General features: G+C 45.0%; 2 protein-coding genes across 5 annotated transcripts in view; one reads left to right on the plus strand and one right to left on the minus strand.

Moving 5' to 3' along the window:
• Positions 1–1,434: 1,434 nt before the first annotated feature.
• On the minus strand, positions 1,435–24,705 carry EIF4ENIF1 (eukaryotic translation initiation factor 4E nuclear import factor 1). Of its 3 annotated transcripts, none has more exons than XM_081893289.1 (19): positions 24,587–24,705; positions 22,568–22,678; positions 20,934–21,007; positions 20,700–20,827; positions 20,048–20,343; positions 19,356–19,557; positions 18,114–18,289; positions 14,703–14,838; positions 14,258–14,437; positions 11,625–11,851; positions 10,885–10,956; positions 10,002–10,194; positions 9,567–9,646; positions 8,559–8,698; positions 7,703–7,805; positions 7,246–7,375; positions 5,628–5,972; positions 4,949–5,113; positions 1,435–3,002 (listed from the first exon to the last, which is right to left on the minus strand). In XM_081893289.1, the coding sequence occupies exons 2-19, from the start codon at positions 22,649–22,651 to the stop codon at positions 2,776–2,778; spliced, it is 2,958 nt and encodes a 985-aa protein (XP_081749415.1). In that variant the 5' UTR covers positions 22,652–22,678; positions 24,587–24,705; the 3' UTR covers positions 1,435–2,775. The 3 variants fall into 3 exon arrangements, with proteins under 3 accessions (XP_081749415.1, XP_081749417.1, XP_081749416.1); XM_081893291.1 differs by lacking the exon at positions 24,587–24,705 and adding an exon at positions 24,342–24,465; XM_081893290.1 differs by lacking the exon at positions 14,258–14,437.
• The window catches only part of SFI1 (SFI1 centrin binding protein), a 36,027-nt gene continuing 35,744 nt past the window's right edge, over positions 24,435–24,717 (plus strand). The window contains exon 1 of one of the 2 annotated variants that reach the window (XM_081893231.1): positions 24,435–24,536. The gene's annotated coding sequence lies outside the window, so the exon portion shown is untranslated. The remainder of the gene's footprint in view (positions 24,537–24,717) is intronic. The other variant, XM_081893238.1, reaches the window with a different exon arrangement.

The following is a 24,717-nucleotide window of genomic DNA, read 5'->3' on the forward strand; positions in this document are numbered from 1 at the left end:
CAATAAAAAAATTGTTTCTATTCCCTTGCTGCCACCAGGTGGAATAGTGTTTGAATAATAAGTGAAATGCGAGACAATCTTAACATGGGTGGTTAGGAGCAGGACTCTTGTTCCTAGCTGCTTCCATGTAGTTTAAGGGGTCAATGCCTGTAGCACACAACAGGATTAATTATAGAGTATTAGTTTTGAGGTGTCTGCCAAGATTAAGCTAACACCAGGTGCATTAACACCCCATTAGGTAGTCCACGCCCAAGATCCATTAGAAACTTCTAAAGCTGCTACTCAGAACTGCTGCTCAGCCCATTCACAAGCATCTTGCAATCCACACATTTTGCCACCTTAAAGGTAAAGTTAAAGGGACCCCTGACCGTAGGTCCGGTTGTGGACGACTCTGGGGTTGTGGCACTCATCTTGCTTTACTGGCCGAGGAGCTGGCATACAGCTTCCAGGTCATGTGGCCAGCATGACTAAACTGCTTCTGGCGAACCAGAGCAGCGCACGGAAATGCTGTTTACCTTCCTGCTGTTTACCTACCTACCTATTTATCTACTTGCACTGTGTGTGCTTTCAAACTGCTAGGTTGGCAGGAGCAGGGACCGAACAACAGCTCACCCCGTCGCGGGGATTCGAACCGCCAACCTTCTGATCAGCAAGCCCTACGCTCTCTGGTTTAATTTACAGCGCCACCTTACATGACAGGAATTCCTGTGACACATCTAACTCACTCAACTCCCAATACATTACAGTGGTACCTTGGGTTTCAGGTTACAGACTCAACTAACCCAGAAATAGTACCTCGGGTTAAGAACTTTGCTTCAGGATGAGAACAGAAATCGCACGACGGCAGCAGGAGGCCCCATTAGCTAAAGTGGTACCTCAGGTTAAGAACAGTTTCAGGTTAAGAATGAATTAAGTTCTTAACCTGAGGTACCACTGTACTCATATGCCAAATTTCCAATACTGTGCAAGTTGAGGGAGAGCCAAAAGGGCAAACCTTGCAACTAGATTCATTTTCATTTAAGAAAGTTTTCCTTACAATGCAGCAGCTTGTGAGACTCTCCAAACCCTTTCAAAAACTGAAAGTTGGCCCCAAATGAAATACTAAACAGGGTGGGAAATCTTACAAACCTTTACTGTTTACCAAGCTGCAGGTTTCTCATTTTCTAGTTTCTTTCAAAATTCCCAATTAAGCTGCTGAAATTGGTATGTTTAAGCAAGCTGTGCAGTAAAGCCAGGACAAGCTCACTCATCCATTGTTAAGTATGAGCAAAGTTGCTACATTCAGACAGAACCTGAAGTTCAGTCCTCGAATCTGACTTATGCTACTGTTTCCATCTTTAATTTGGCTTTTAACATGTAGTCTAACAGGCAACTGATACAAAGAAGCCAAGCCCACTCACTTCCAACATCCTTTTACACAGCGAGACAAACAGCTCATAGAATTGACTTTATTTACAGACCGTTTGGGGGAAATTGTCACTTAAAAAAAAAGTTATGAAACAATCTTACAGGGAAGAGTCTATGACCACAAAGTATACTTAAACTAGTTCACTTTTTACAGAAATATTCAAGTGTTCAGTTATTGATGGCCCATATGGATTCCAGATGCCTGGAGCATGTGACAGGTCATTTCTGAAGCCTATTCTGGGCCATCAATACTAGCCACAGCATTGCTTTCAGAGTGCAAGAGCTGGCTTTGTTTTGGACTGTATCAGGTTGTCATTTCACTTTCAAGAGTGGGGAGGAAAGAACAGGCAACTACAGCTACACTTGTGATGGAAGAGTCGCTGGTGATGGTGGGCCACTGAGAGAAGCTGCTTTTGACCTTAGCTAGTGGAAGGCAATTTTAAAAGACACACCACACAGCAGCAAGGACAACAATCGGGTGGAGCTACTGTTGTACTGGTAATTATCTAAGGTCAGTTACGAAGGTCCGTATACAGCAGCCCACTTGCCGTGTCTTCAGTGCGCTGAAGAAGGCTGACACTTCCAATGAAGTGGTTGCCCGTTGGAAGTTTTTCTTGGACAGGAGTAGTTCAGGATGCACAGTGGCTGCTCTTTTCCCACTTTAGCTACCGCCACATTACGGATGACAAAAAGGATACCGTGGAGAAAGACTTGAGACTGCAACAGGCAAAGCGACTTCACCCTGTTCACTCACACTTGACAGATGCAGCACCTTTAATCTTAAACAAGTCCCACATGTACAGTGAAAAGATCCCAAATCATAGGCACACAAACTAAAGCGTAACTTTTTACTAGCTACTCTTATGTACAGCTGTATAAGGTTTCAAAAAAAGCTATCTGGTGGAGATATATATATATACAAAAAGATGTTTATACATTGGTCTGTACACAAGGGTCTATACATTTAATTTCCTGTGAGGAACCCCTTAAGCTGCTACCTCTATCCTCAAGAGGATTCCCAGCACTTCATTCACATATCTTACAAAGAAAGCCAAACGCAAAAAAGGGAAGATGCTTTCAGAATTGGAACTGGTCCTGTCTTGCATCAAAGTTCCTTCAGGGTTCACTGTTCAGTCCAGGAGATTCTTTTAATCTCAATGTAGACATGGGAGCTCGGACAGGTGCCATGTGCTTTCAGTCACTCAAAAAAAGAATGAACAAAAAAAAGAAGGGGGGGGGGAGAAAAGAAAACCTTGCACAAAGTGCTAAAACCAAAGCGCCCAAAAGGAAATGCCAGTGAAGCACAGAGTTCCGTGTCTAAGGAGGCAGCAGCAGGAAGACTAAGTACCTGCTCTTCAACACAGCTGCTTACTGCCGGTACTCCAGTTCGTCTACACTGATTACTTTGGATGGCATGGAAGGGAGAGGTTGCTGTAAGACGTCCGAACCAAACCATTTTGCAAGACCAACAGGGGAGCTACTTCGCTGGTTCGCACGGTGGTCAAGCTGTGAGTGCACATGAGGCAGTCCAGTCCGAGATGGCACATTCAGAGGGGGAGTTTGTACACCAACAGCAGATCCTTGTGCACTTGAGCCTGGGGAAGGGGGAGCAGGGGGAGGAGAGAGAAAGAAAGGAAAAATGAAATATATGCATTGAGCAAACATGAGGCTGCTTTGAAAGTGTGATGCGAAGCTTCAGTCCTGGTGGTGAATGGACTGTATGTTTGGCTCTGGGTCAGAAGCTCTTCTTCAGCTTTTCTAAGAGAACAGATAGAACTCCTGAAGCGAGTGGCAAAATAAAAGCTTTCTTCATCCCTGAACTCTATAACCATTCAGAGCACAGCTCGACCATGCTACAGGGTAGATGCAAGCAGTTCAGTCGCTAGTTCTGTTTGTTGCAGCAGTATTCAGGGGCCAGCAGCATTTCCAAAAGCTCTGCTTGCCAGCCTCCTGAACTCAAGCATCAAGAAGGCCTGGACTCTTCACAAGACTAGGTGGCTTCCGCTCTCCAAGGTGGAGAGAAGCACTTGAGCTCTCCTCCAAAATACCACTTGTGGCATGAGCCACCATCAGAGCAGTCTTTCCCACTGGGCTTATTGGCGCGTTGCGCCAGGGTGCAGGCCTCTCAGGGGCGCCCAGCGAGTCCCACCAGTTGGGCCCCGCCAACTATATGGCTGGTGGCGGTGGCAGAGGAAGGGGGGAGCGGCAAAGCATCTGAAAGCGCTGTCCCCCCCCCCATGGGCGGATGGGTGGATCACACGGCCGCACCAATCAGCACCCCCAACGGGTGGGAGGATGGCGCAGCTGCGGCAATCGGTAGCCCTGGTAGGGCTCCTTCCCTCCCAGTAAAGTGGCTCCCCTGTCCCCCTACCTCCCTGACTGACTCTCTGGCAAGCCAGCGGCTCGTGAGCAACAGCAGCGGCAAAGCTGCTCCTCTCCCTCCCTCCCCCAGCTCACTGTCAAACCGCAAAGCAGCTCCCCCTTCTCCCACCACTGGGGCAGGCACCTCCTTGTTTTCCTTTTCAAAAGGGAAAATAACTCATCAGTTGGTTTCCTCTATTGTCTTTCTCTTTCTTTGGTGTTGTGTGTGTGTGTCTGTTTCCCTTTCCTCTGCCTGCTGCAGTAAGCCACCAAGAGGCAGCAAACTTGTACGCTTCTGCCTCCCAGCCCCTCACCAAGCTCGGCTAAAAGAAGAGGAAGAAGCTTCAGCCGCCAAACAAAATCACAAGTGGATCTGTGTTGGGAGGCACACTTTGCCTCCCTCCTCCAGGTCATTTTCACCCAACGCATTGTCAAATTCACCTCTGCAAAAGAGCAGTCTTCTGCTTTAAATGTCCTGTTCAAACCTTAGTTTGCAGAAATGAACTTAGTGATCGTCTCCCCCCTTCTGCTTCTTTCTCTCCTCCTAGATGTCTCCACTAGCTAGCATTTATATGGAGATCAGTCCCACCCCACCCCCATTGTCAGCTCACTAAAAAAAGGTCAATAACTCTGGGGAATCTTCCCTAAAAAAGGTCAACAACTTTGGGGTTCCTTCCCTTAAAAAAGGTTGACAACTCTGGGAAGGGGGGGGGGGCACCAGAGGCATCTTTGCACCATGGTGCTGGATATGCTTAAGACAGCCCTGGCCACCATCTGGTATCTTCTAGTGCAGAAATAGGCCTACGTTAGTCTTGCTGAGCGATTTCCTGTGGGCTACCAAGGTGTTTTGAAACTTTACAAAACAAAGCAAGAACATAAAGGATTTATTAACACAGACTAGCTGCAGCATAGCTATTAAATATCCAGAATGTGAAGTTCTACTTAAGACAAGCAGTGCCTTGCTGGGCCTACTCAGCTCATCATTCTCTGCAAAATCTTATCAACAGGCCAAGGTGGTCCACTGAAGGATGGCAGCCCACCATCTGCTTAACTCTGCTCTAGCAGCAAGGAGAAGTACTGTAAGCTGCTTGTTTCTAAGTGAGAGTTTTGCTGTTCATGCTGGAAAGGAACCATTTAGAACACTGGCAGTCCCTGATTACCTTGGGAGGGAAAACCTTACCTGATCTCTGTAGCTGCTGCTGCATCATTGCCAGCTGCAGAGGTGTCCCAGAGCGAGGATTCAAGAGAGGATGGCCAGCTGTTGGAAGCGGGTAACAAGGCTGACCAAGGATGGGAGCAGACACTCCCTGGAAGTGAGTCAGGTCTACCCCAGGGGGAATCATACCTGGTAGGAAGGAAAAAAAAATTCCCGATAAGCAAATGATCTTTCCTCAGTTTTGGAGATTTATCTGCATTTCTAGCCCAACCATTCCCAAGAATTCAAGGCAAGTTAATAGCCGTTTTGACTCAAAACCACAAGCCACTGTTTAAATGGATTTGATCATTTGCTTGGCCCTGGTCAACACACTGCCTGTTTCAGGTTCTTAAGGAGATCCCAAAGAAATTATGCCCAAATCATACAACTGAAAAGTTGGAATGGAAACAAGAGGATCTTTTAGTCCAACTCCCTGCAATACAGGAATCTTTTACTGAAGGTGGGGCTCGAACCCATGACCGCAAGATTAAGGGTCTCATGCTCTACCCACTGAGCTATCCCAGCAGTCCCATCACTCATTTAAGTTCCACCTACAAGGTAACAGAATTCATAAAGGTTGCTGTGCTTAAGTATTCTTTCTAACCTTGCAGTTAATAAGATGGCCCGACAGTTTGTTCCTGTGTTAGGGAGGAAGAAAGATTACCTGCTTGCAGCAGAGGTGGAAGATGCTGAGGATGAATGCCTTGCTGCAGCATCCTCTGGACTAATCCCGGGGGCAGTTGATGAGTAGGCCGTACCATTGGTACATGAGGAACCAGGGGGACCTGGTGGACGGGACGGAGGAAAGTAGACCCTGGGACAGGGGAAGCCATGGTAGGGGTTTTTCTCCCAGTGGACTTCGGCCTGTAGTCTTGTTCTTTGGTGCAACGATTGGTCTGAGAAAGTGGCGTTGAACAGGCAGAGCGCTGTAGCGATGCTAGCTTGGTACCTATGGAAGGTGAATTCTCTTGATCTACGTGTTCTATGGACCTAGATGGCAGCAAGCCCTCTGTGGAGAGACAAGAGCAAATCACTTAAAGTTTACTATAATTTGGGGTGGGGTTTGGAAAGAGAGCACACTCACTGCCCATGCTGACAAGAAGCCACCACAGCCAAATTGGATCGAGCGGCTTATCCCACATTCCCACAACAACCCTGTGGTTGGGGTTGGCTAGGCTTAGCCTTTACTCCCCCCCCCCCCAATTTAACTTAAGAACCGCCTGCTGGATCAGGCCAATGCCTCAGGTACTCTAGCATCCTGTTCTCACAGTCGTCACCCAGGTGCCAATGGAAAACCCGCAAGCAGGACCAGAGGACAAACACACTCTCCTCTCCTGTGGCTTCCGGCAACAGGTGTTTAGAAGCATTGCTGCCTCGGACCATGGAGACAGAGCGTAGCCATCATGGTTAGTAGCAATAAATAGCTCTCTCCTCCATTCATTTGTCTAATTCTCCCTTAAAGCTATTTAGGTTGGTGACTATCACCGCCTCCAGTGGGAGTGAGTTCCATAGTTTAACTATACACTGCTTTTCCACAAAACTGTTTCCCCAGAGACCAGGCTAGAGAAGATTCTATAGCCCAGGCATCCCCAAACTCGGCCCTCCAGATGTTTTGGGGACTACAACTCCCATCATCCCTAGCTAACAGGACCAGTGGTCAGGGATGATGGAAATTGTAGTCCCAAAAACACCTGGAGGGCCGAATTTGGGGATGCCTGGTATAGCCCATGATCACATGAAACTTCATGCCTGAAGCAAGGATTTGTGGCCAGGCCTCTCTGGTCCAGATTGGAACCCCTCCACTACCACCACACTGCATAGCTGTGGCCCAGGCACAGCAGAGCTGGTATGAGCCACTTAACCCTCACAAGAGATGTTCCATGCCCTGCTCCTTCACAGTGCTAGCTTCCAAAGGTTTGTTTCTTCTCTACTCACCATTACTGCCTCCCTGTGCTTCATTTTCTACTCTATGGATGCAGAGGAAGCTACACCATGTACATTTGCCAGGCCTGCCTAATTTTGATTTGTCAATCACATTTAGATGAGAAGATTTAATGAATTTTGGCAGAGAATACCAAGTAGCTTGCCTGTCTTGTCTCTCTGCGCAACCCATGAACCACAGAACACTCTCCTGCCTATTCGCCAGCTTCTTCAGGAGCGACCCCTCCCTTTTGGCTTTACAGAGATTTTCTGGACAGAATTTATGGCACATGGTGGCATGGACTTATTTAGACCTCCGCTTTGCCTTTCACAACACAGATGGCCGCCACACCATCCCGTACCTTCACTGTTCCTCAGACCTTCATCTCTCTCACTGCATTTCAGCTTTGCAGGATTTGGTTCATCTTTACTTTTGTCTTTGCTTTCATACATCTTGCGTATCACTGAGGTAGGAGTAAAGGAAGGAGACAGCTAGAAAGGAAACAAAAAGATCACCAGAAATTAGTAGCCCATTGTGTGGGATAGTTTTTGTGCATTGGGCAGCTCATCTAGCTAGAAAAGTTCCAGAGCCCTAGATACACCAGGCAGTGCCTGGGACCCCAAGGAGATGCTATAGAAATGTACAACTAAAGAAGAGTTTGAAGGAGAAGTGCCACCACAACAATAATAAAGTCAAGTTCATCTGGTATTACAACACTACTATTAGCTGGAAATTGAAAGAGGGGTTCTACTACACTAAATCTGTTCCATTTGTCCTTTGTTTTTCATACAAAAATCAGGTCTTTCAATAGCACTAACCATGCTAGTAATGGAAGCAGCAGGGGCTGGAGGAGAAGAGGCATTCCCTCTGTGGCCCATGGGAGCAGGAGATTTTGACAGACGCTGTTGCTGCTGCTGCTGCCTAAGAAAGAGAAAACACACATTAACTGTTGCCCCATCCTCTTTCTGCCTGGGGAACAAGAAAGCTCCTTGGCTAAACTGTCCCGGGAGTCTGGCCTGCTCTGGTCTACTGATACAAATCAGTTTGGAGGCAGGATAAAAATGGGCTAGTTTTTAAGAGAGGAAATGGAAGGTACTGCTTAGCACAACACTAAGCTTGGTCTTTGGACCTGGTTCTTTGTGTAATTGAAAGAAAGCAGGACAGACTACCTTTCATCACTAGGTCAGAACTCTGGTAAAGAAGCCACAGTCCTTTCTCTGCAGGAAAGCAGGCTGGGAGAGTTCCAGCAGGACCTGGGCATGGCCAGGCAGAGCAACGTGGAGGGGAAAGCAGGTCACTTGCCTTGTGCCAAGTGTTTTCTAGGCGAAAGCAATTTCACCCTAAATACTACAGACCAATCCCTGCAGTTCAGATTCAGTGGTCCCCACAGCTTTTCATGCATCAATATCCAACAATCATTGTGCAAAATATATGCAATATATGCTATTACAAATATTTAATGTTTACAGGCACTGCTTGGGTTTAATGAAGTTACAGTCCAAGCCCTACGTCAGCAAAACTATTTATTCCTAGCAAACTTGAGACCCACATTTCAAACTATCTTCGCCAGAGCTCTGGGATGAGCCTCCTATGAAAAATAAGGTAGGACAAATAGACATAGGAAGGGAGCATTGAAATTGCTCTCCCAGCTACCAAACTGCTGTTTATGCTCACCTGTTCCTGAAGCCATCTCGGTTTTTGTCCATTTGTAGTTTGCCAAAACCCGGCTGGTAGAAGTTCGACACCTGCATGGTTAAGTCATGTGGAAGCGAGAGGCCTTCTAATGCTGCTTGCTGCAGCTCAAGAGGACTCATCTGAAATAAAGATTTCAGCAGAGTCGTAAGTCTAAAAGCCAAGGCTTTTAAACTGTTAGATTATTATTACAAATTAGCTGCAGATGCCAACACTAAAAGGTTTCTTTAGTGTTAACAAGTCTGTACCAAAAGGCAACATTCCCCTCTTAAATAGGAGGGTCACCACCTCATGCTTGCACTATTTAACCCAGATGTTAGGAGTAAGATGCTGAATTACAGCACAGTTGCAAGGAAAGCACTTCAACACTTCTGCTTCAGATTATCCTCCAACTCTATTCCGAGATAGCTTATCTGGTAACCCTCATTTTAAAGTATATCTCCAAAGACATTTGCCTATTGTAAAGGTAGAATCCAAATGTACCTATGATCTAAGCGAGAAGTCATTTCTCAAAACTGTCTGAACAGGACAGTAACAAGGCTCTAACTAGGTCAGTACAGGTATTTTAGATTTTCTCACTGGAGTGCCCTTGTATGCTGGGCAGAGAGAAGGAATGCTAACTGGAAAACAGGTTATTACCCCACCCTCCAGTTTCTTAGACCTAACCACACATCTCCCAAATCCTTTTGAGCTTCTGGCATGTTGTAGGAGCTACCTCTCCTACATTCCCTGTACACCCCAACATTGACCAAGATGTTTGCCTTATAATAGGCCACTCTCACCGTAGAAGTCCCAACTTTTCAACACGGCATGCAATTCTGCAAGGAGCCTAACATATGTGTGACTGAATAAAATACAATTCCTTCATTCAGCAAGATAGAATCGTTGCCGTTCCTAGCAGTGAGCCAGCTAGCCTAGGCTACATTCCACACCCATCATGATTCCAACTTAAAACACCAAAGGGTAGGAAAAGCATTCCTCCCCCCTCACCTGTGCAGCAGCTGGGCTCATCGACTTCCGGATCCCCTGAAATGGATCACCAAGCAGCTGTTGAGAACCTGATCCAAAGCCTGCAATGAGATAAGTGAGCAGCTTCAACATTAAGTGAACCAGTGGCCTAGTGGTCCTAAAAATCCTATAGAAACAGAGGGTTTTCTCTTAAGACATTTTGTTCTAGGAAAGCTGCAAGCTCTTTTGAACACATAAAAAAGAGCTACTGACTTTAGAGAAATCATCTGGACTTGTTAGTTTGCAATTCAAATTAATTCTGATCCAAGGTTATTATTCAGAGCCTGAGTCCAACTTTTTTTGCTTAGAAACTCTGAGTCGATTGTAGGAGTGTGAAACAATGAACTTCCCAGGAGTACCAGTAGGCAGGCAATGGATGTATCCAAAGGAAGCTGATGGGGAGATTCCAGCTCTTACCAATTGGTGAGGAGATCTGATGCCTTAGATAGTCGGCAGAAGCAGCTCGAGTCGGAAACATCTGAGAAATCGGAGGCTGCGGTGGAGAGGGGGCTCTTTGGCCAAGCAGAGATGAGACAGGTTCCAAGCCACTCATCAAGTTGTTGAGGACATTAGATGAAGCAGGTCTGCCACTGGATGGCCCAAGGATCTCCTTTGGAAATAACACAGGAATTTCAGATCCTCCAACTATGACGACTACTTAAAGTCACTTCCCAGCAGCACATAACAGAAAGAGATGCTCCATAAAAACAAGTCTGTCGAGACATTCCAAACTGCCTGTGGCAGAAAGAATTGCCTCCAGGCAAGCAGAATGGGAACTTCATCTACTTGTTTTCTTTTAGGCGGTTGTCAAATGGAGCACAGGTTCTCATTAAAACAGACATGGAAGGGCAGGCAAGCAGGCTGCAACTTTCTGTAAATCTGCAGGGCTGGATTACAAAACTTCTGCAGCCATACTAGCTGAGCCAGTCAACAAGAGCAACACTCCTGATTTTTTATTTATTTATACAAATATTTTTTAAGTCATTGTAGCAGCTGCATGCAGCTTCTTGTGGTAAGCTCACTGCCACTGAGTGCTGCAAACATCCATTTGCATGCATGGAGTATGACAGTTGGACGCTTCAGCTAGTGCAAAATGGGGACAGGCTACAACCAGCATTTAATTCCAGTGCTCAAAAGGTTTGCACTGGAGGCTCATACATTATTGAGCCAGGTTCAAGGTTTGTGTAATATCTTACAAGGCCCTTAGTAACTTGGGTCCAGGTTACATTAAGAACCACCTTATCCCTATTATTATTATTATTATTATTATTATTATTATTATTATTATTATTTACTCTACCTGCAAGATATTCTTTGTGGCCGATTGGCCTTGCATCTCAGGAGGCGTTATCAAGTGGCTTTCAAGGGTTTGCTGAAAATAAGGTGACATGCAGTTTTTGTATCACTTTGTAAGCATTCATCGCCTGCCCCATCCTCCCAGTGTAGCCCACCAGCACATGTAAGAATCAAGATAAATCTACCAGTGTAACGAGGCATCAATTTTATAAGTAGTTTGATAAGCAGGTTATAAGGATGCCAACGTCAGCTCACCCACTTTAAAGAAAGAGGTGGAGGAGATGGTCTTCCACATGTCAATCCTTACTACTGTCACCAGCAAACTGGCACTGGCTGAACCAAAGGTGGCCTGCTCAGTAGTAGTTCCCCATTTACAGAATGCCCCCTCCCCTTATATATTGATATTTAAGTTTTGGATGGTTGGTGAACAGTTTTTGCCCATGCTTTCCTGATCATTAGGAAACAAATGACATCTAATAAAAAGTAATGAAAGTTCATACAATTTCTAAAATTTAGATTTCCAATCTTTGTGCATTAAGAACTCTTACAAGAAATCATTTCCCCATGTCATGGGATGCATCCAGTAAGACGCCCACTCATATAGTTTTAAACTATTGATCCGAAGTATGTCTGCTATACAGTCATACAAGCAGTACGTGTTGGTATATGGAAGTGGTTTCAGTTTGTGCCCCAAGACCAGGTGTGGTTGAATTTCTATCATTTACGCACTCCTTCTCTACTTACATTGACTTTTGGTTGGGAGGGCAGAGTCCCACTTGCCTTCATAGTACTGACTAGTTTGTTGAAGGCGGACATATCGCCATCCTTAAGGTGCCGGGAATCTCTCATGTTTAGTGACTCTTCCATCTGCTCGGCCGTTAAGGGGGCGGCAGGTTTCCTCTCCTGGTCCACTTTCAGGGTTTTCAGCCCAGCTTCTACTTCTTCCACTGAAAGGACAACTCCTGAATGTGCTGAAAGGGGTGGGGTGAGGGAAAAGAGAGATATAATCAAGAACTAGATGTTCCATTGATGGGGCAGATTCAGGGATGACAGAGATTGCCAGAAAGGAAGACCACAAGGATACGGCACTAGCTCCATTTTTGTTCCAGGTCACTGCTTTAAAGCGTCAGTCATTCCAAGGCCATGCAAGGACTTATGCACATCCAACACCGAAGCTGTAGCTAAATCAAAAATTAAGATTCCAGATCTTCCAAACAGCAAATAAGAATCAAACAAAGAGGTGACACAGACGTCTTATGAGACTCTCAATAATGTATGAGTCAGAGATAACTCTGAGCCCTGTGAGTAACTTAGAAGCCAGCCCAACAGCTTAGCAGAATTTAGATTACATACAAGGGGTTGAAGCATATAAACAGCCACGCATATTTGTACAGTACAAGAGCTATTAGGACAATGGGTACACTCCAGCACCAAGTGCCCCTATAAAGCAAGAGGCGGGACAATAGCACTTTCCAGTGGACGACACCCCAAGGCACATGCACAAATGATCTGCAACCTGAGCAAGCTTTCTTTGAGTCACTAAGGATATGGACAATTTCTTCCAAAAATTTTTCAATGAAAAAAACTATTTTTCAAATAGTGTTTTGCCTAAAACAGAATAAAAGATCTCTTGGGCTTCTTAACTATGGGTCTCTCTCATGGTTCTAAGTTTTTACTTGCAATACCAGGGCGCTCTTGGAATGCATGCCTTCACTTCTATGCAGAAGCTGACATCTGAAAGCATATATTCTGCTTACAGGAAGCTGCACTGTCATGTTTGATCCTTATGTCGTGTCAGTCAATGCTGAACCACTGGTGTTTGAAGTCAGACTAAAATAGAGGCGGATTTTCTATTCACAAGATCATATGTATGCCTTCCATTACTGCACCTCAGAAAGATAAGAAACCACAACATGGTCAATTTAGACCCATCTGAGCAGAAGCTACTTGCCATTTCACAGAAGCAGTTAACCCAAGCAAGTTCAAGGCTGTTGTATAAAATTGTGACGCTCCGGTCTTGTGTTTTCCAGGAGCAGAAGTTGCCTACATCTACTATGGAGACTGAAGAGTAGTCAATAGAAACACCAAGTGCATTGTTTGTTGCACTAGAATGGCTTGTCCAGTCTTTAGTCACAGATCATGCAAAGCCACAAAATATGCATCACAAAGAAAACAGTGCTCTGAAGCAATAGTTAGCCATTTAGGCAAGATGCTTCCAGTTAGCGAACAGATATTGGAACACAGAGGCACCATGAGGTAATAGGCAGTCTTAGGTCTCGTTTAAGAGTTATTGGCCTAAGAAATGTAAATGAATGTATTTCCATAGCAGGAGTTGCCTTTTTATTTATTACAGAACAAAATTAGCACCCAATGCTGCAATTCAGATGCCCTGTCAGTCGTGCAGATGCAGGAAAGGACCCAAATCACTTAACGTTCAAGCACATTCAGCAAACTGTAGCAGGAAGGTAGAGACTGACATCTGAGCACAGGGCTCGGCATTAGTTTGGGTGGAAACCTTTACAGCAGGGATTTCCCAGTTTCCCACTCTGCATATTCACTGGATGAAAATTCCAACTCCTGCTCCTGACTGTCATCAGGATGCACCAAATCAAAGACACGTATTTATAAATTCCTCAGCATTTTTGCATGCCAGTACCTGCTGCTCAGACCTGCCAGCTGAGATTCTGAACTGAAACCAGATTATTATGCAGCATATGCAGCACATACAGGGGAGCTTCTGAACATGCACAAGCAACATGCAGATCAGCCATGCCAAGCCTTTTGCAGTACATGCAATTTAAAAAGGTGGGCCTCAGTAACCAAGACATACGGCATGCCAAGATTTCGGCAGGAGAATTTATGGCTCAAGAATTCATTTCCCACCTTCAGCCCTCACCCCCACATCCACTGCAAAGCTGCCATCTCAGGTACTGGCCAAATATATTTCTCTTTAATATATCCAGGTTTATACGACATCCAGAGAAGCCGCAGACTCCCTAGCTGAGAGATTAGTTGCAGAAAACTTTGCTTACGTTATTGAGGCAAGAGATGCTGTGGTGCAAGCTTGGGTGAAGAGCAAGAGCGGCTCAAGTGGCAAGCTTTGCAGTGCTCGAGGCTTTCGCCACCAGCTTTCAATTTGGAAATTGATTCAGATGCCAGGAAGGGTTGATACCAGGAGCTTCGTTTACACCAGGAGTTAATCCTGCTGTTATAGCCTATGGATAAGGATCAGGCAATAGCAAGGCAATGCAGATATCCATAGGGATCCCTGAAGTCAATCTTAGCACTTCCTGGCCGAGAACCAAAGCTTGGCACTTGAACATGTTTTTGCCGGAGGCACCCAGAGGCATCACAACAGCAGAAGGGGGAAGACTTACTGCTCTCTCTAAGCTTCTCCTTGTTGGCTGAGAGACTTGAGAGGAGGGGTTTTAAGTCCACTTTGGCTTTCTGCAGCATCTCTAAGATGTCCACTTTGTTTTCAGAATGGTCTTCCAAAGGAATGGGAGCAAAGTAGTTTCCAGAGTTCTGACCAGGGGACAGAATGCCTTGCTCTAGACCTGAAACAGTAAAAACCAGGACGACTGCCTTGTAAGTCTTTTCCGCTATACGGCTCTCAGGAGAACAGAGCAAAGAGGTTTATACTCTTGAGAGGAGACAGCATTCCACAGACAGACACACTCCTACCCAAGGAGTTTAGGGTTCTCCTCCAGAAGCTGAAGAATCAGAATGAAGGAAATGCCACTGGCAAGGGGTCCTGCAACATGGTCCTGCAACTTTCTAGAAGAAATACAAATGGCCATAGAATGGACAAGACAGTATTACCTGCCAGTCTCTCCAACTCTTCATGGGGTGTAGATCGAAGGCTGCTCGAACGGCTTCCGGAACGGCTGGGATTGGAAAACCAGCGGCTGAACCTGCTGGCCGACACAGCACCTTCCGCCAGCACATCTTCTATCATCTATATAATAAAAAAGGGGTAGTATTGCAGGCAATCATAACCAAGAACAGGTGTCTGGTCCCTGCATAATCCCTTTGACTGTAGCAGGCCTGCTGTTTCCAAAATTCTTCCAGAAGCAACCACACAAAGCCTGTTCCCTGAAGGTTAGTCCCCAAACCACTTCTGTTGGCAGTTGGCACTTTGCCCTGATGGCAGAAGTGTGTCATGACCTGGAGTCCATTAAGGGTCCTCAATTTACTAATCCTAAAGGTTTAGATCAATGGTGAGGGCCCTTTAGCCCTCCAGATGTTGCTGAACTACAATTCCCATCAGCCCCAGCAATAGCCAATAGTCAGGGATGATGATGGAAGTTGTAGTTCAACAACATTTGGAGGGCCAAAGGTTCTAGAACCTTAGGATAGTCAACAATACTTCATGCTGTTCAGCCTCCGCCAGTGGCAATCTTATTTGTTTTCTCAGAAGCAAGTTCCTATTGTGTCCAAGGGGACTTAGGATTCCAACCCAGGAGGTGCTACTTATATTGCAAAAGGCAGCTTCCAAAAAGAGGCACTTTTGCCTCCAAAGACCAAGACTTTGCTGCAAATATACCATGTCATTCTTGTATATGAAAACATTACATACAAATGGGCTCCGTTACTATACAGTCGTACCTTGGATCCCGAACGCCTTGTGAGTTGAACGTTTTGGCTTCCGAACACTGCAAGCCAATCGGAAGCCGCACCTTAGTTTCCAAACATTTTGGAAGTCATATTGGAACGGATTCCGTTCGACTTCCAAGGTACCACTGTATTTGTACTTTTATTTATTTGATAAAACTTATACGCTACTTGTTTACAAAAACCCAACATTATTGATTAAAACATTCAATAAAAACACATCAGAATTTTATATATCTGCATAGGCTTTTCTAAACAAAAATGTTTTCAGCAGGTGCTGAAAACCAAGTGAAGGCACATACACGTTCCAAAGTGTATATGCTGCCACACACCAAAAATGAGTTCTTACAAATGTGGACCAGGTATTATGTGGCACCTGAAGAAGTGCCAGTTTTGCAGATTGAAGCAGCTGAGGGGACCTCTTTGCATATCATAATGTATGTAGGGAGCCTGCTTGAGGGCTCCCATATGGGTCTAAACAGCAGTATATCAAATTTAAAACAAATCAATATGCTATCCTATATTTTACTAGAGTATCAAATGCTATTTTGACTGTGGACAAAATGGGACCCTCTATGATGACCTCTTATTGGCTTTACTAAAGGGAGAGTGGAACAGGAGTAGCACAGAGTTCAGGATGAATTCCTCCCACCTGCCCTGTGGAACTTGGAAGCTTGCTAGGTACCCACAGTTAAGTATTAACTAAATCATTTTTTATGCTATGTCAAGTTAACACCGTCACCCAACTTCAGACATGGCAACTCAAGGGTCCTTCTGCTCTTCACCGCACAGTACCACTATCAACCAGCACCACTGCTTCTGATTGGCAAACACATCCAAGGTTGAGCTTTGATAAGCTACTTTTGAAGGTGTTTCCTCTTTACTCTTATGAGGGGCGGGGGGAAGTCACTAGCCTATTTAATTTTTTTGCAGGCCATGCTTGAGAGGGAGAACCTACATGCATAGAAGTGAAGCCTGCGTTCTGCAAGCCTAGGCATGATCCTGGCTGCTGTTGCTCCCACCCTCAAATCCAAGGCAATCCATTCCTTCATCCACCCAATGTTTCCTATGAAGCCCGAGTTCCTCTTGCAAAATAACGCTTTGTTGTGAGGCAAGTCAAAGCCTGAGAGATTGCATTTGGGTGTCAGGTATTCAATATTGAAGGTTAACTAATCTTATTAGTTTATCTTAAGGACTGTATGTATATGAAACTATTCAGCTTTGAGTAGTCCAGATATACCTAACCCATTTTGGGGGATAAGGAGTCACGGATTCAAACTAATAATCTGGAGCAGGCATAGGCAAACTCCAGCCCTCCAGATGTTTTGGAACTACAATTCCCATCATCCCTAGCTAACAGGACCAGCAGTCAGGGATGATTGGAATTGTAGTCTCAAATTATCTGGAGGGCCGGAGTTTGCCTATGCCTGATCTGGAGTATCCAAATACATAAAATTTTAGGTCTTGTTTTTGGGAAGGGCCCTCAATATTTTGATTAAAAGTGAATTCAAGAAATTTCGAGCATCATACCTACAAAAAAAAAATGTGTGTAGCCTCAAAATCTTTCCTTGGATAGTTCTCTCCTGAGGTAACTGTGTATAGCTCTGTATGGACACATCTGGCAGATTTCAACCCCAACATACCTACCTTAGAATAAGACAATTTAAATAAAGCTTCCTGTTTTTAAAACTAAATATATCCGATGAACAAACAGGCATATTCACTTGCTGGTTTGGGAGAAAGTCTCACCTACTTAATCAAGTCAGAAGTTCTTGTAGTTGTGCTACCTCAAAATTGTCCCCAGTACTTCCTGTTAAAACTAGAAGCCTCATGGCTCCCACCACCCAAGTTCCCCATCTAAAATTAAACCGGAGTTTTCCATAATGCAGCTCATAACCCATACCACTACTAAACATATTCAAACACTGTTGCTTACAGTAGCCAGAGGAATTTTAGAAGACATAACTAAGTTCGGAAGGTCATTGACCTCATTTATTTGACTTGTTTCTTTATCTTTTTCTCAGTTCCTATCACAAGGAGCAGTATTTAAAATATTTTATACCCCACCTTTCCATAAAAAGCCTATACAGTGGCACCTTGGTTTAAGAACAGCTTAGTTGGATTAAGAACGCTGCAAACCCGAAAGCAGGTGTTTTGGTTTGTGAACTTTGCCGTGGAAGCAGAACATGTTTCACTTCCTGTTGAGTGTGTTCCATTTGTAAATTGAGTCACCCGCCACTATGGGAAAGCATGTCTTGGTTTAAGAACGTTTTGGTTTAAGAATGGACTTCTGGAATGGATTAAGTTCATAAACCAAGGTACCACTGTATTCCAGATGATCCAACTCAGCATAGCTCACCGTCTGCAAATTTTCACAGAAGGGTGAAGTACAAGAAATGAAGCCATATCATCACTACTTCCAAACATGCAAGTAAACCCACCCATGGCAGAGGGCTGCCTTGAAATATTCAAGTATTTCCACTTCACTTGACAAAGTTTTTCAAAGCCTTCTACAGAGCAACAAGACATGGGAAAAGCCACCACCAGAAACAGGGTGCATTAGTTCAAGATGGTAAGCATCATGGCAGAGTTGGGTGTTTTTTAAAAAAAAATACTTACCGAAGCCAAGCCAGGAACACTCTTATCTAGGTTGAAGAACTCATTGAAATCGAACTCTCCTGGAGCTGGTTCCGGCAGGACTATTTCCCTTGGGACTTCTTGATCAGCTACTGTCTCCTGGCCATGAACAGACTGCACTTCTACCTCTTCTGCTAACCCGCCATTGCATTCTATTCCTTGGGAGGGATAAAGCCAAAATCAGCGCACACAAAATAATTTCGAGAGGCAACAGGTGCCACTCTTTGACACCCAGGGACACAGCTGCCTGTTTCAATTGTTATACAGGTCTACAAGTTCATAGAATGCTTCCCTAAGTTACATTTAAATATGCATTACTCTCAAGTTTCATCACAGTTGCTCCAGAGAACATTCAAAACAGATACCAGAAAGGTGCCAATTGTATGCACTGTTAAGTTTTCAGGTGGCTAAAGAACTGTATTTCAGTGCTGCTAAAATGAAGTTTTTACAGTCTGCAAAAATGCATGAAGCCTTAAGGCCTACCAACACCCAGTTCCATTAGAATGCAGCCAGACAAGGGGCAGATGGGGCCAATTTAGCTATCTGTTCCCAAAAATCTCCCAAGCAAAATTTTGTTATTTACCTAGAATGCGTTAACACTACAGCTGCAATCTTAACTATGCTAAGTATGTCCCACTGAATTCAATGGAGCTCACTCCCAGCAAAGTAGTTAGGATTGCATTCCAACATCTTATCCTGATTCCAGATTAAGAGTGCATGAGATACTGTCCTTCAAGAAGGCTGAAAAAGGACCTCAGATTAAGGCCTTAAATCCCCAGTATGACAGCTACGTACCACATGCATCACCTGCTAGCATCACACTAGTTAACTTGCTCACCATCACCCAGCCTTGCTTAACTATTTTTTTCCTCCCACATCCTGGTCTAGACAGGCATCTGAGGTTTACACTCATTTAAGCAAATAATATTCTAAAATGAAATCCTCTTATGGCTAGCTTTACAGCACAGCAGAGACACAGAAATGCCCTCTATACCAAGTCACACACACCTAGGACCTATAATCCCACTCTAAAGAACTCAAGTAAAGATGCATATCATACCTGCATCTACAAGCCAGAAGACTGATCATGAAGCAGAGAAAGTTTAGTTAACGGCCAATGACAGAAATGGATAGAAGCAGACACTTCAATGCACAAAATGCCCCCCCTTCTGGGCCATAGAGTTTTTCCTCGTTATCCAATACACAAAGTTTCTGTGTTAATACCTTCCTTCAGAGAAGTTGGACGCCGTCTTGTTCGCTTCCGCCCTTTATGTTCTTCCTCTAGTATTTTATCATCAAAGCCAGTAAGTTCGATGGTTTCCGACTGACTTGTGGGGCCAGCAGAGAACCACTCCGGCTCCTCCTCCGTATAGGAGTCATTCCTGCGGCGTTCTCCAAATACACGCTTGCTGTCCCCATATTCTCTCTAAAGTTGACGGGGAGAGAGGTGGAAAACATTCAATATGTGGTCTCTAGCCAATCATAATAATCAACCCTTTAGTGGGATCCAGCTTTTAATTTTTTTGTGTTGAATCCAACCAAGTCCTACTCAGCACCAACCTACTGAAATTAATGGGTCTAACTTTGCCATGTCTGTTAATTTCAAAGTTTACCACCTAATGGCCCCAAGAAGAACCAATACCGGATACAGCCCTCTGCTTCTAAAGCAACATTCCTCTCCATCCCTCTTTGCTGCCAAATAGCCTTCAACACAATCCACAGGTTACAGGTGTTTCTGCCATTATCAGACGTACAGCAAAGGCATTTATACTTTGCTGTATAACAGGAAAGTGCTGTGTTGTTTTCTGAACTTGCTCTGGGATGCCCTGGTGCGACTTATACAAGTGGTCAAGAAAGTCTATCAAATACATGAAGCAGGCACAGGTACACCTTCCTGTGTGGTTTTAAGGACTAACCCTGAAACGCTTGTCTTTGTACTCCCTGTCGCGGTCTCTGTCCCTTGGGTCTCTTGAGTCCCGCGAGTCCTTCTCACCACCTCGGTGGTCTTTATCAAAGTTTCGGGCGGAGATTATTCTCCCACTGCCAATCCTACGGCCGCCAATGACACGGACACAGTCATTTTCTTTCTCCAGTGGGCTTCCTGCTCTTCGTGAGCCTACAGCTGCAGTCACGTGGCAGCCCCCTCCAAAGCTTCGCCGCTGTGGACTCAGCACCACATCCAAGTCATCTTCTTTTACCCGTTCTCTGGGATCTACAGGTTGAAGAGATTTTAGTTACGTGTCAGGAATGTGTTTATGTGTTAAAGAAAGTAGGTGCTACAAGCTATATTCACAAGCATGGCAAAATCATTTTACATATTTGCTGTGATTGCAAGGAGTTGAACTAGAGGACCCAGCCCTACAATTCTATGTTATATGCAGTTTAATTCATTACTCAAATCTGTCCTAAAACAGTCCTCACTACAATTTTAAGTAACTCTATGGAATGCTCCTTCCTTATTTTATCCTGCTTTCTAAAGCACATACTGAGCTCTATGAAATAGTCAAAGCCACACAGGAATCTCTATATTTCAGTTTTGTGATTTATGCGCTTTTGTGAAGTGCTCACCCACTATCCTTCTCATGAGCGAACTCCGGTCTGAATCCGTGTCCTTCTTAAGTCCTTCCACTGGTGAAGTCCTTCCAGAATTTGGATATAGTGACGCATGCCATTTTTCAGGATCCCAAACTCCATCACTGCAACGTTGCAAAAGATGCACATCACTCATGTTTGACCCCCTATATATTTAACATTTCTGTAACCAATGAAAGTCGTAAGTTGACTAATGATTAATAGAAATACCTGTCATATTTTTCTGAAAGACATGATGGCCTCCGTTTAGAATGGGGACGCTCTTTAATGTCCAAGAGCTCTTCCTGGAGAAAGGGGAGGGAAAAAATGATGGTTTTCTCAATTTTCCACCATGACAATTTATTGTACACCATATTTCATGCAACACAGCAAGAAGGCTTGTCTGGTATCTGTTTTGACTCAAAAGGAGTATTTAGAAAACAGCTGAAGGAGTGTCTGTTTGGGACAGGGGTCAGCAAACTTTTTCAGCAGGGGGCTGGTCCACTGTCCCTCAGACCTTGTGAGGGGCCTGACTATAATTTGAAATTCCTATGCCCTACAAATAACCCAGAGATGCATCTTAAATAAAAGCACACATTCTACTCATGTAAAAGCATACTGATTCCAGGCCCGCCCGCGGGCCAGAATGCGAAGGCAATTGGGCCGCATCCGGCTCCTGGGCCTTAGTTTGCCTACCCATGGTTTGGGAGGATTATACCTTCCAGCTGGAGTTTAAAGGATTTAGAAGCTGAAAGAATGTAAGATTCCCCATAAATAAGAATCTCAAATGCTTTCTGAAAGAAGTCCTTGTACATGGGAGATTGTTCCATGCAAGAGACATCAGTAATGTGCTGTCTGGTGGCAGTTACTGCAAAGTGACAACTGTCCTGCTGAGATTACTTTCAGGAAATCACACAATGGTCCATTTACTATATGTAGCAGCTATACATCTTTGAAGTACATTTCTACTGAAGGCTTTCAATGTTATTTTATACTGTTCGTTTTTATAATGTGGCCCTGCCTAGAAGCACAGGCCTTCTCCTGGAATACTTGGCATAGCAAAAGTGCAAAGCTAAATAGAATATATATATATATATATATATATATATATATATATATATATCCTGCTTTTCACCATGTAGATGAATGCAGGCATCTCTCCATTGACATGCATACCAAAAGGAGGTGGGGCAGAATAAGGAATTCCCCATTTGCATGTGTCCCGGTGATGAATGCAGCGGACCGGACCCCTCACATAAGTGGTGAATCCCCTATATATGAATTTTAAAACTAAACCTCCAACATTTAAAACCTCAAGAATCTCAAAAGACACTAAAACATCTGAGAACTATTCAGGGGTCAAAGGCCTCCAGCAATAAGCATTTTGACCAGGTGACATGAAATTAAATTAGATCTTAAATCCTAATTACATCTACAACTTATGTTCTGAAACAAAATAGAATTTCAGATTAATATTGTTCATTTGGTAAAATAAATTTGCTATCAGTCACTTCAGTGGCAAAAATTAGAAGGGTGGTGTTGCAAATCTTTATGTTTAGGTAAACTAGTTTAATATAAAATTATTGTATCATACACCAGCTTGTTTAGTGTGGTGACAAGTTGGAGCTCTCTAGAAGGCTGTTAAGTACACCTATCCCTTAAATGAGTTCCTTTTAGCTTTACTACAAAAACAAGGTTTAGGAATTAAATCCAAAGAAGAAAAATCTCACTGACAGTTCTATATTTGTATGCTCATTTACATGAAAATTACAAGTTTTTGCAGACTGATGGCAACTATTAACAGCTTGATTCTACTATCACTTCAGAAGCAATTTGATACTTATACTAGAAGCATAAAAGCTTACTTTTGTGTAGCGATGAGGGAATTTCATTGCACCAATCAATGTATCGCCGTTCACAACTTCTGTCATTCCCCCCTTTTTATCCATAGTTGCTTGGAGGCCTTGAACATGCGCCTGTTAAACACACACACAAAATGGAATGTACAAAACTATGCAACGTAGTTTCACTTCAAGCATTCCATATGCACTTATGACAACTTTTGCCATTCTGAGCACATTACAAGCACCTGGACATTTGATGGTGGCCTGTAGTATGATTTTTCAAAACTGTTTGCTGGCTTTACTCCTTCAAAGCAAAAGTCTCCAGGTCAAGAGTTACTCCTTTAAATAGTCTTTTTACATACATATTGTTGGCCAACAAGTTATAATAATAGTGCTTCTTTCAACAACCTATGAGTATGAAGGAGATAAAGCAACATTGGCTGACTCACTTTTCTGCTTTAGGAGAGTCAAGGACCAGAGTATTGACATTCCAGGATACCATGATGCCTCCCTGAGAAAGTTTCCCTATCAAGACCGCTGCAGTTAATCATAGCTATGTTTATAAGAGAGACCCTATGTTCAAGGAGACAGGCATCCTTATCACAGGTCAGAAGCACATGGAGAATGCCACATCAGTACTTCCAGATAGCTGGGGGTGGAGACACACCATATTCAGCAACAAGTCCTTCAAAGGGGGCCCAACAAGCTCTTGTGGGAGGGGCCGTAGCTCCCATGTTCTGCATGCAGAAGGTCCCCAGGTTCAATGCTCAGCATCTCCAGTTCAATAAGAAAAAATGGACAACAGGCATAGCAGGTAATGGACCCTCCTGCAGCCTGAGACCTTGGAGAGTTCTACTATTGACTAGTAATGCCTTCCTCAGCATGGCGGCCTCCAGGTGCTAAATAGGATGCTGTCAAGCCTTAAACCTGGGAACTTCTGCATCTAAGCCATGGCCTTTCCCCTGAACATAAAGATTCTAGTCCTCAAAGTTCTGAATAAAGGAATGTCTTAAATAGGAAGCTGCCTTGTACCAAGTCAGACCACTAGTTCAATATTATCTACAGTGACCAGTAACAATGGCTCTCCTAGATTACAGGTAAGGGGCATTCCAGCCCAATCAATCAATCAATCAATCAATCAATCAATTACCCTCCACCCTAAGGCCTTCCTACTGCGAGGACTGAACCTGCATGGAACCTTCTGCATGGAAGAAAAGTCCTCCTCCACTTCCCTCCATACTGTTGGACTCCAACTCTCATCAACCCCCAAGCCGGCGGGGCCAATGGCCAGGGATGCCAGGAGTTGTGGTCCAACAGGCTGGTTGGAAGAGACAGTACAAGGAGCGACACAAGCCATTCCGACCAAACTGCAATGGAGGTTGCCAAGGTGCTCAACAGGTAGCCATATTCGTCAACTCCTGCCAAACATTATTGCTATTAAACAGGGGCGCACACACACACGTACACTTAACCCTCCTCCAATCCTAACTCAGAACGTGGGAAGCCACAATCCTAGGCGGAAGGCGCCTCTCTTCACGCGGCGACCCCTTCCTTCCTTCCTTTCCTTGGGGGCAGTATCATCTCCGACACCACTCCGCTCCTCCCCGCCGCCGCCCCCCACTTTCGTCCCTTGGATAACCCGTGGCTGGCCGAGACAAGACGCTGCAAGCCGTGGAAGTGGGGTGGTGGAGCCGAAGCGGGAAGCCCTCCGCTTCTCCTTTGCTCTCAGCCACAGTCTCCCCCCGCTGACTGCCCAAGAGAAGGGGGCGGGCGGGTAGTAGCAGCGGCGGCCTACCTGGCAGGGCTGTTGTTGAGGCCGGCCTGCCCGCGTCGCAGGCGCAGTGGTAGTACGGAGACGCCCCGCCCAGGCAAAGGGGGGACGGTTTTCCGGGGAGGCCGCACACAGCGCCGGCGGAAGCGGGAAGGGAGAATGTGGCTCCTCGGCCCCCGCCGCCCCGAGGAGAGGCGCCCCCTGCCCCACGCCCGGCAGGTGACTCAGCGGAACCCCACCGGGGGCCCAGGCCGCGGGCGGCTTCTCACCTCCCTCGCTGGCGCTCCCTCGCTGGGTGTCTGGCCTTCCCGCCCCCTCTCAGTCCGGCCAGGGACGACGACGACGGGGGCGGCCGCCGCCGCCGCTCCCTCAGACGCCGCCGCTTCTCCCGTCCTTCCTC

Source organism: Podarcis melisellensis (assembly GCF_964234715.1).
Source record: "Podarcis melisellensis genome assembly, chromosome: 16".
Taxonomy (NCBI): Eukaryota; Metazoa; Chordata; class Lepidosauria; order Squamata; family Lacertidae; genus Podarcis; species Podarcis melisellensis.

Coding starts and splice junctions, on each gene's coding strand:
- EIF4ENIF1 (XM_081893289.1), bottom strand. CDS start 22,651: ATGGATAAAAAGGGGGGAATGACAGAAGTTGTGAACGGCGATACATTG. Junction 19,558..20,047: donor ACAAAGACAAGCGTTTCAGG/GTTAGTCCTTAA, acceptor CGTCAACTTTAG/AGAGAATATGGGGACAGCAA. Junction 7,376..7,702: donor CTGCTTCCATTACTAGCATG/GTTAGTGCTATT, acceptor TTTCCTTTCTAG/CTGTCTCCTTCCTTTACTCC.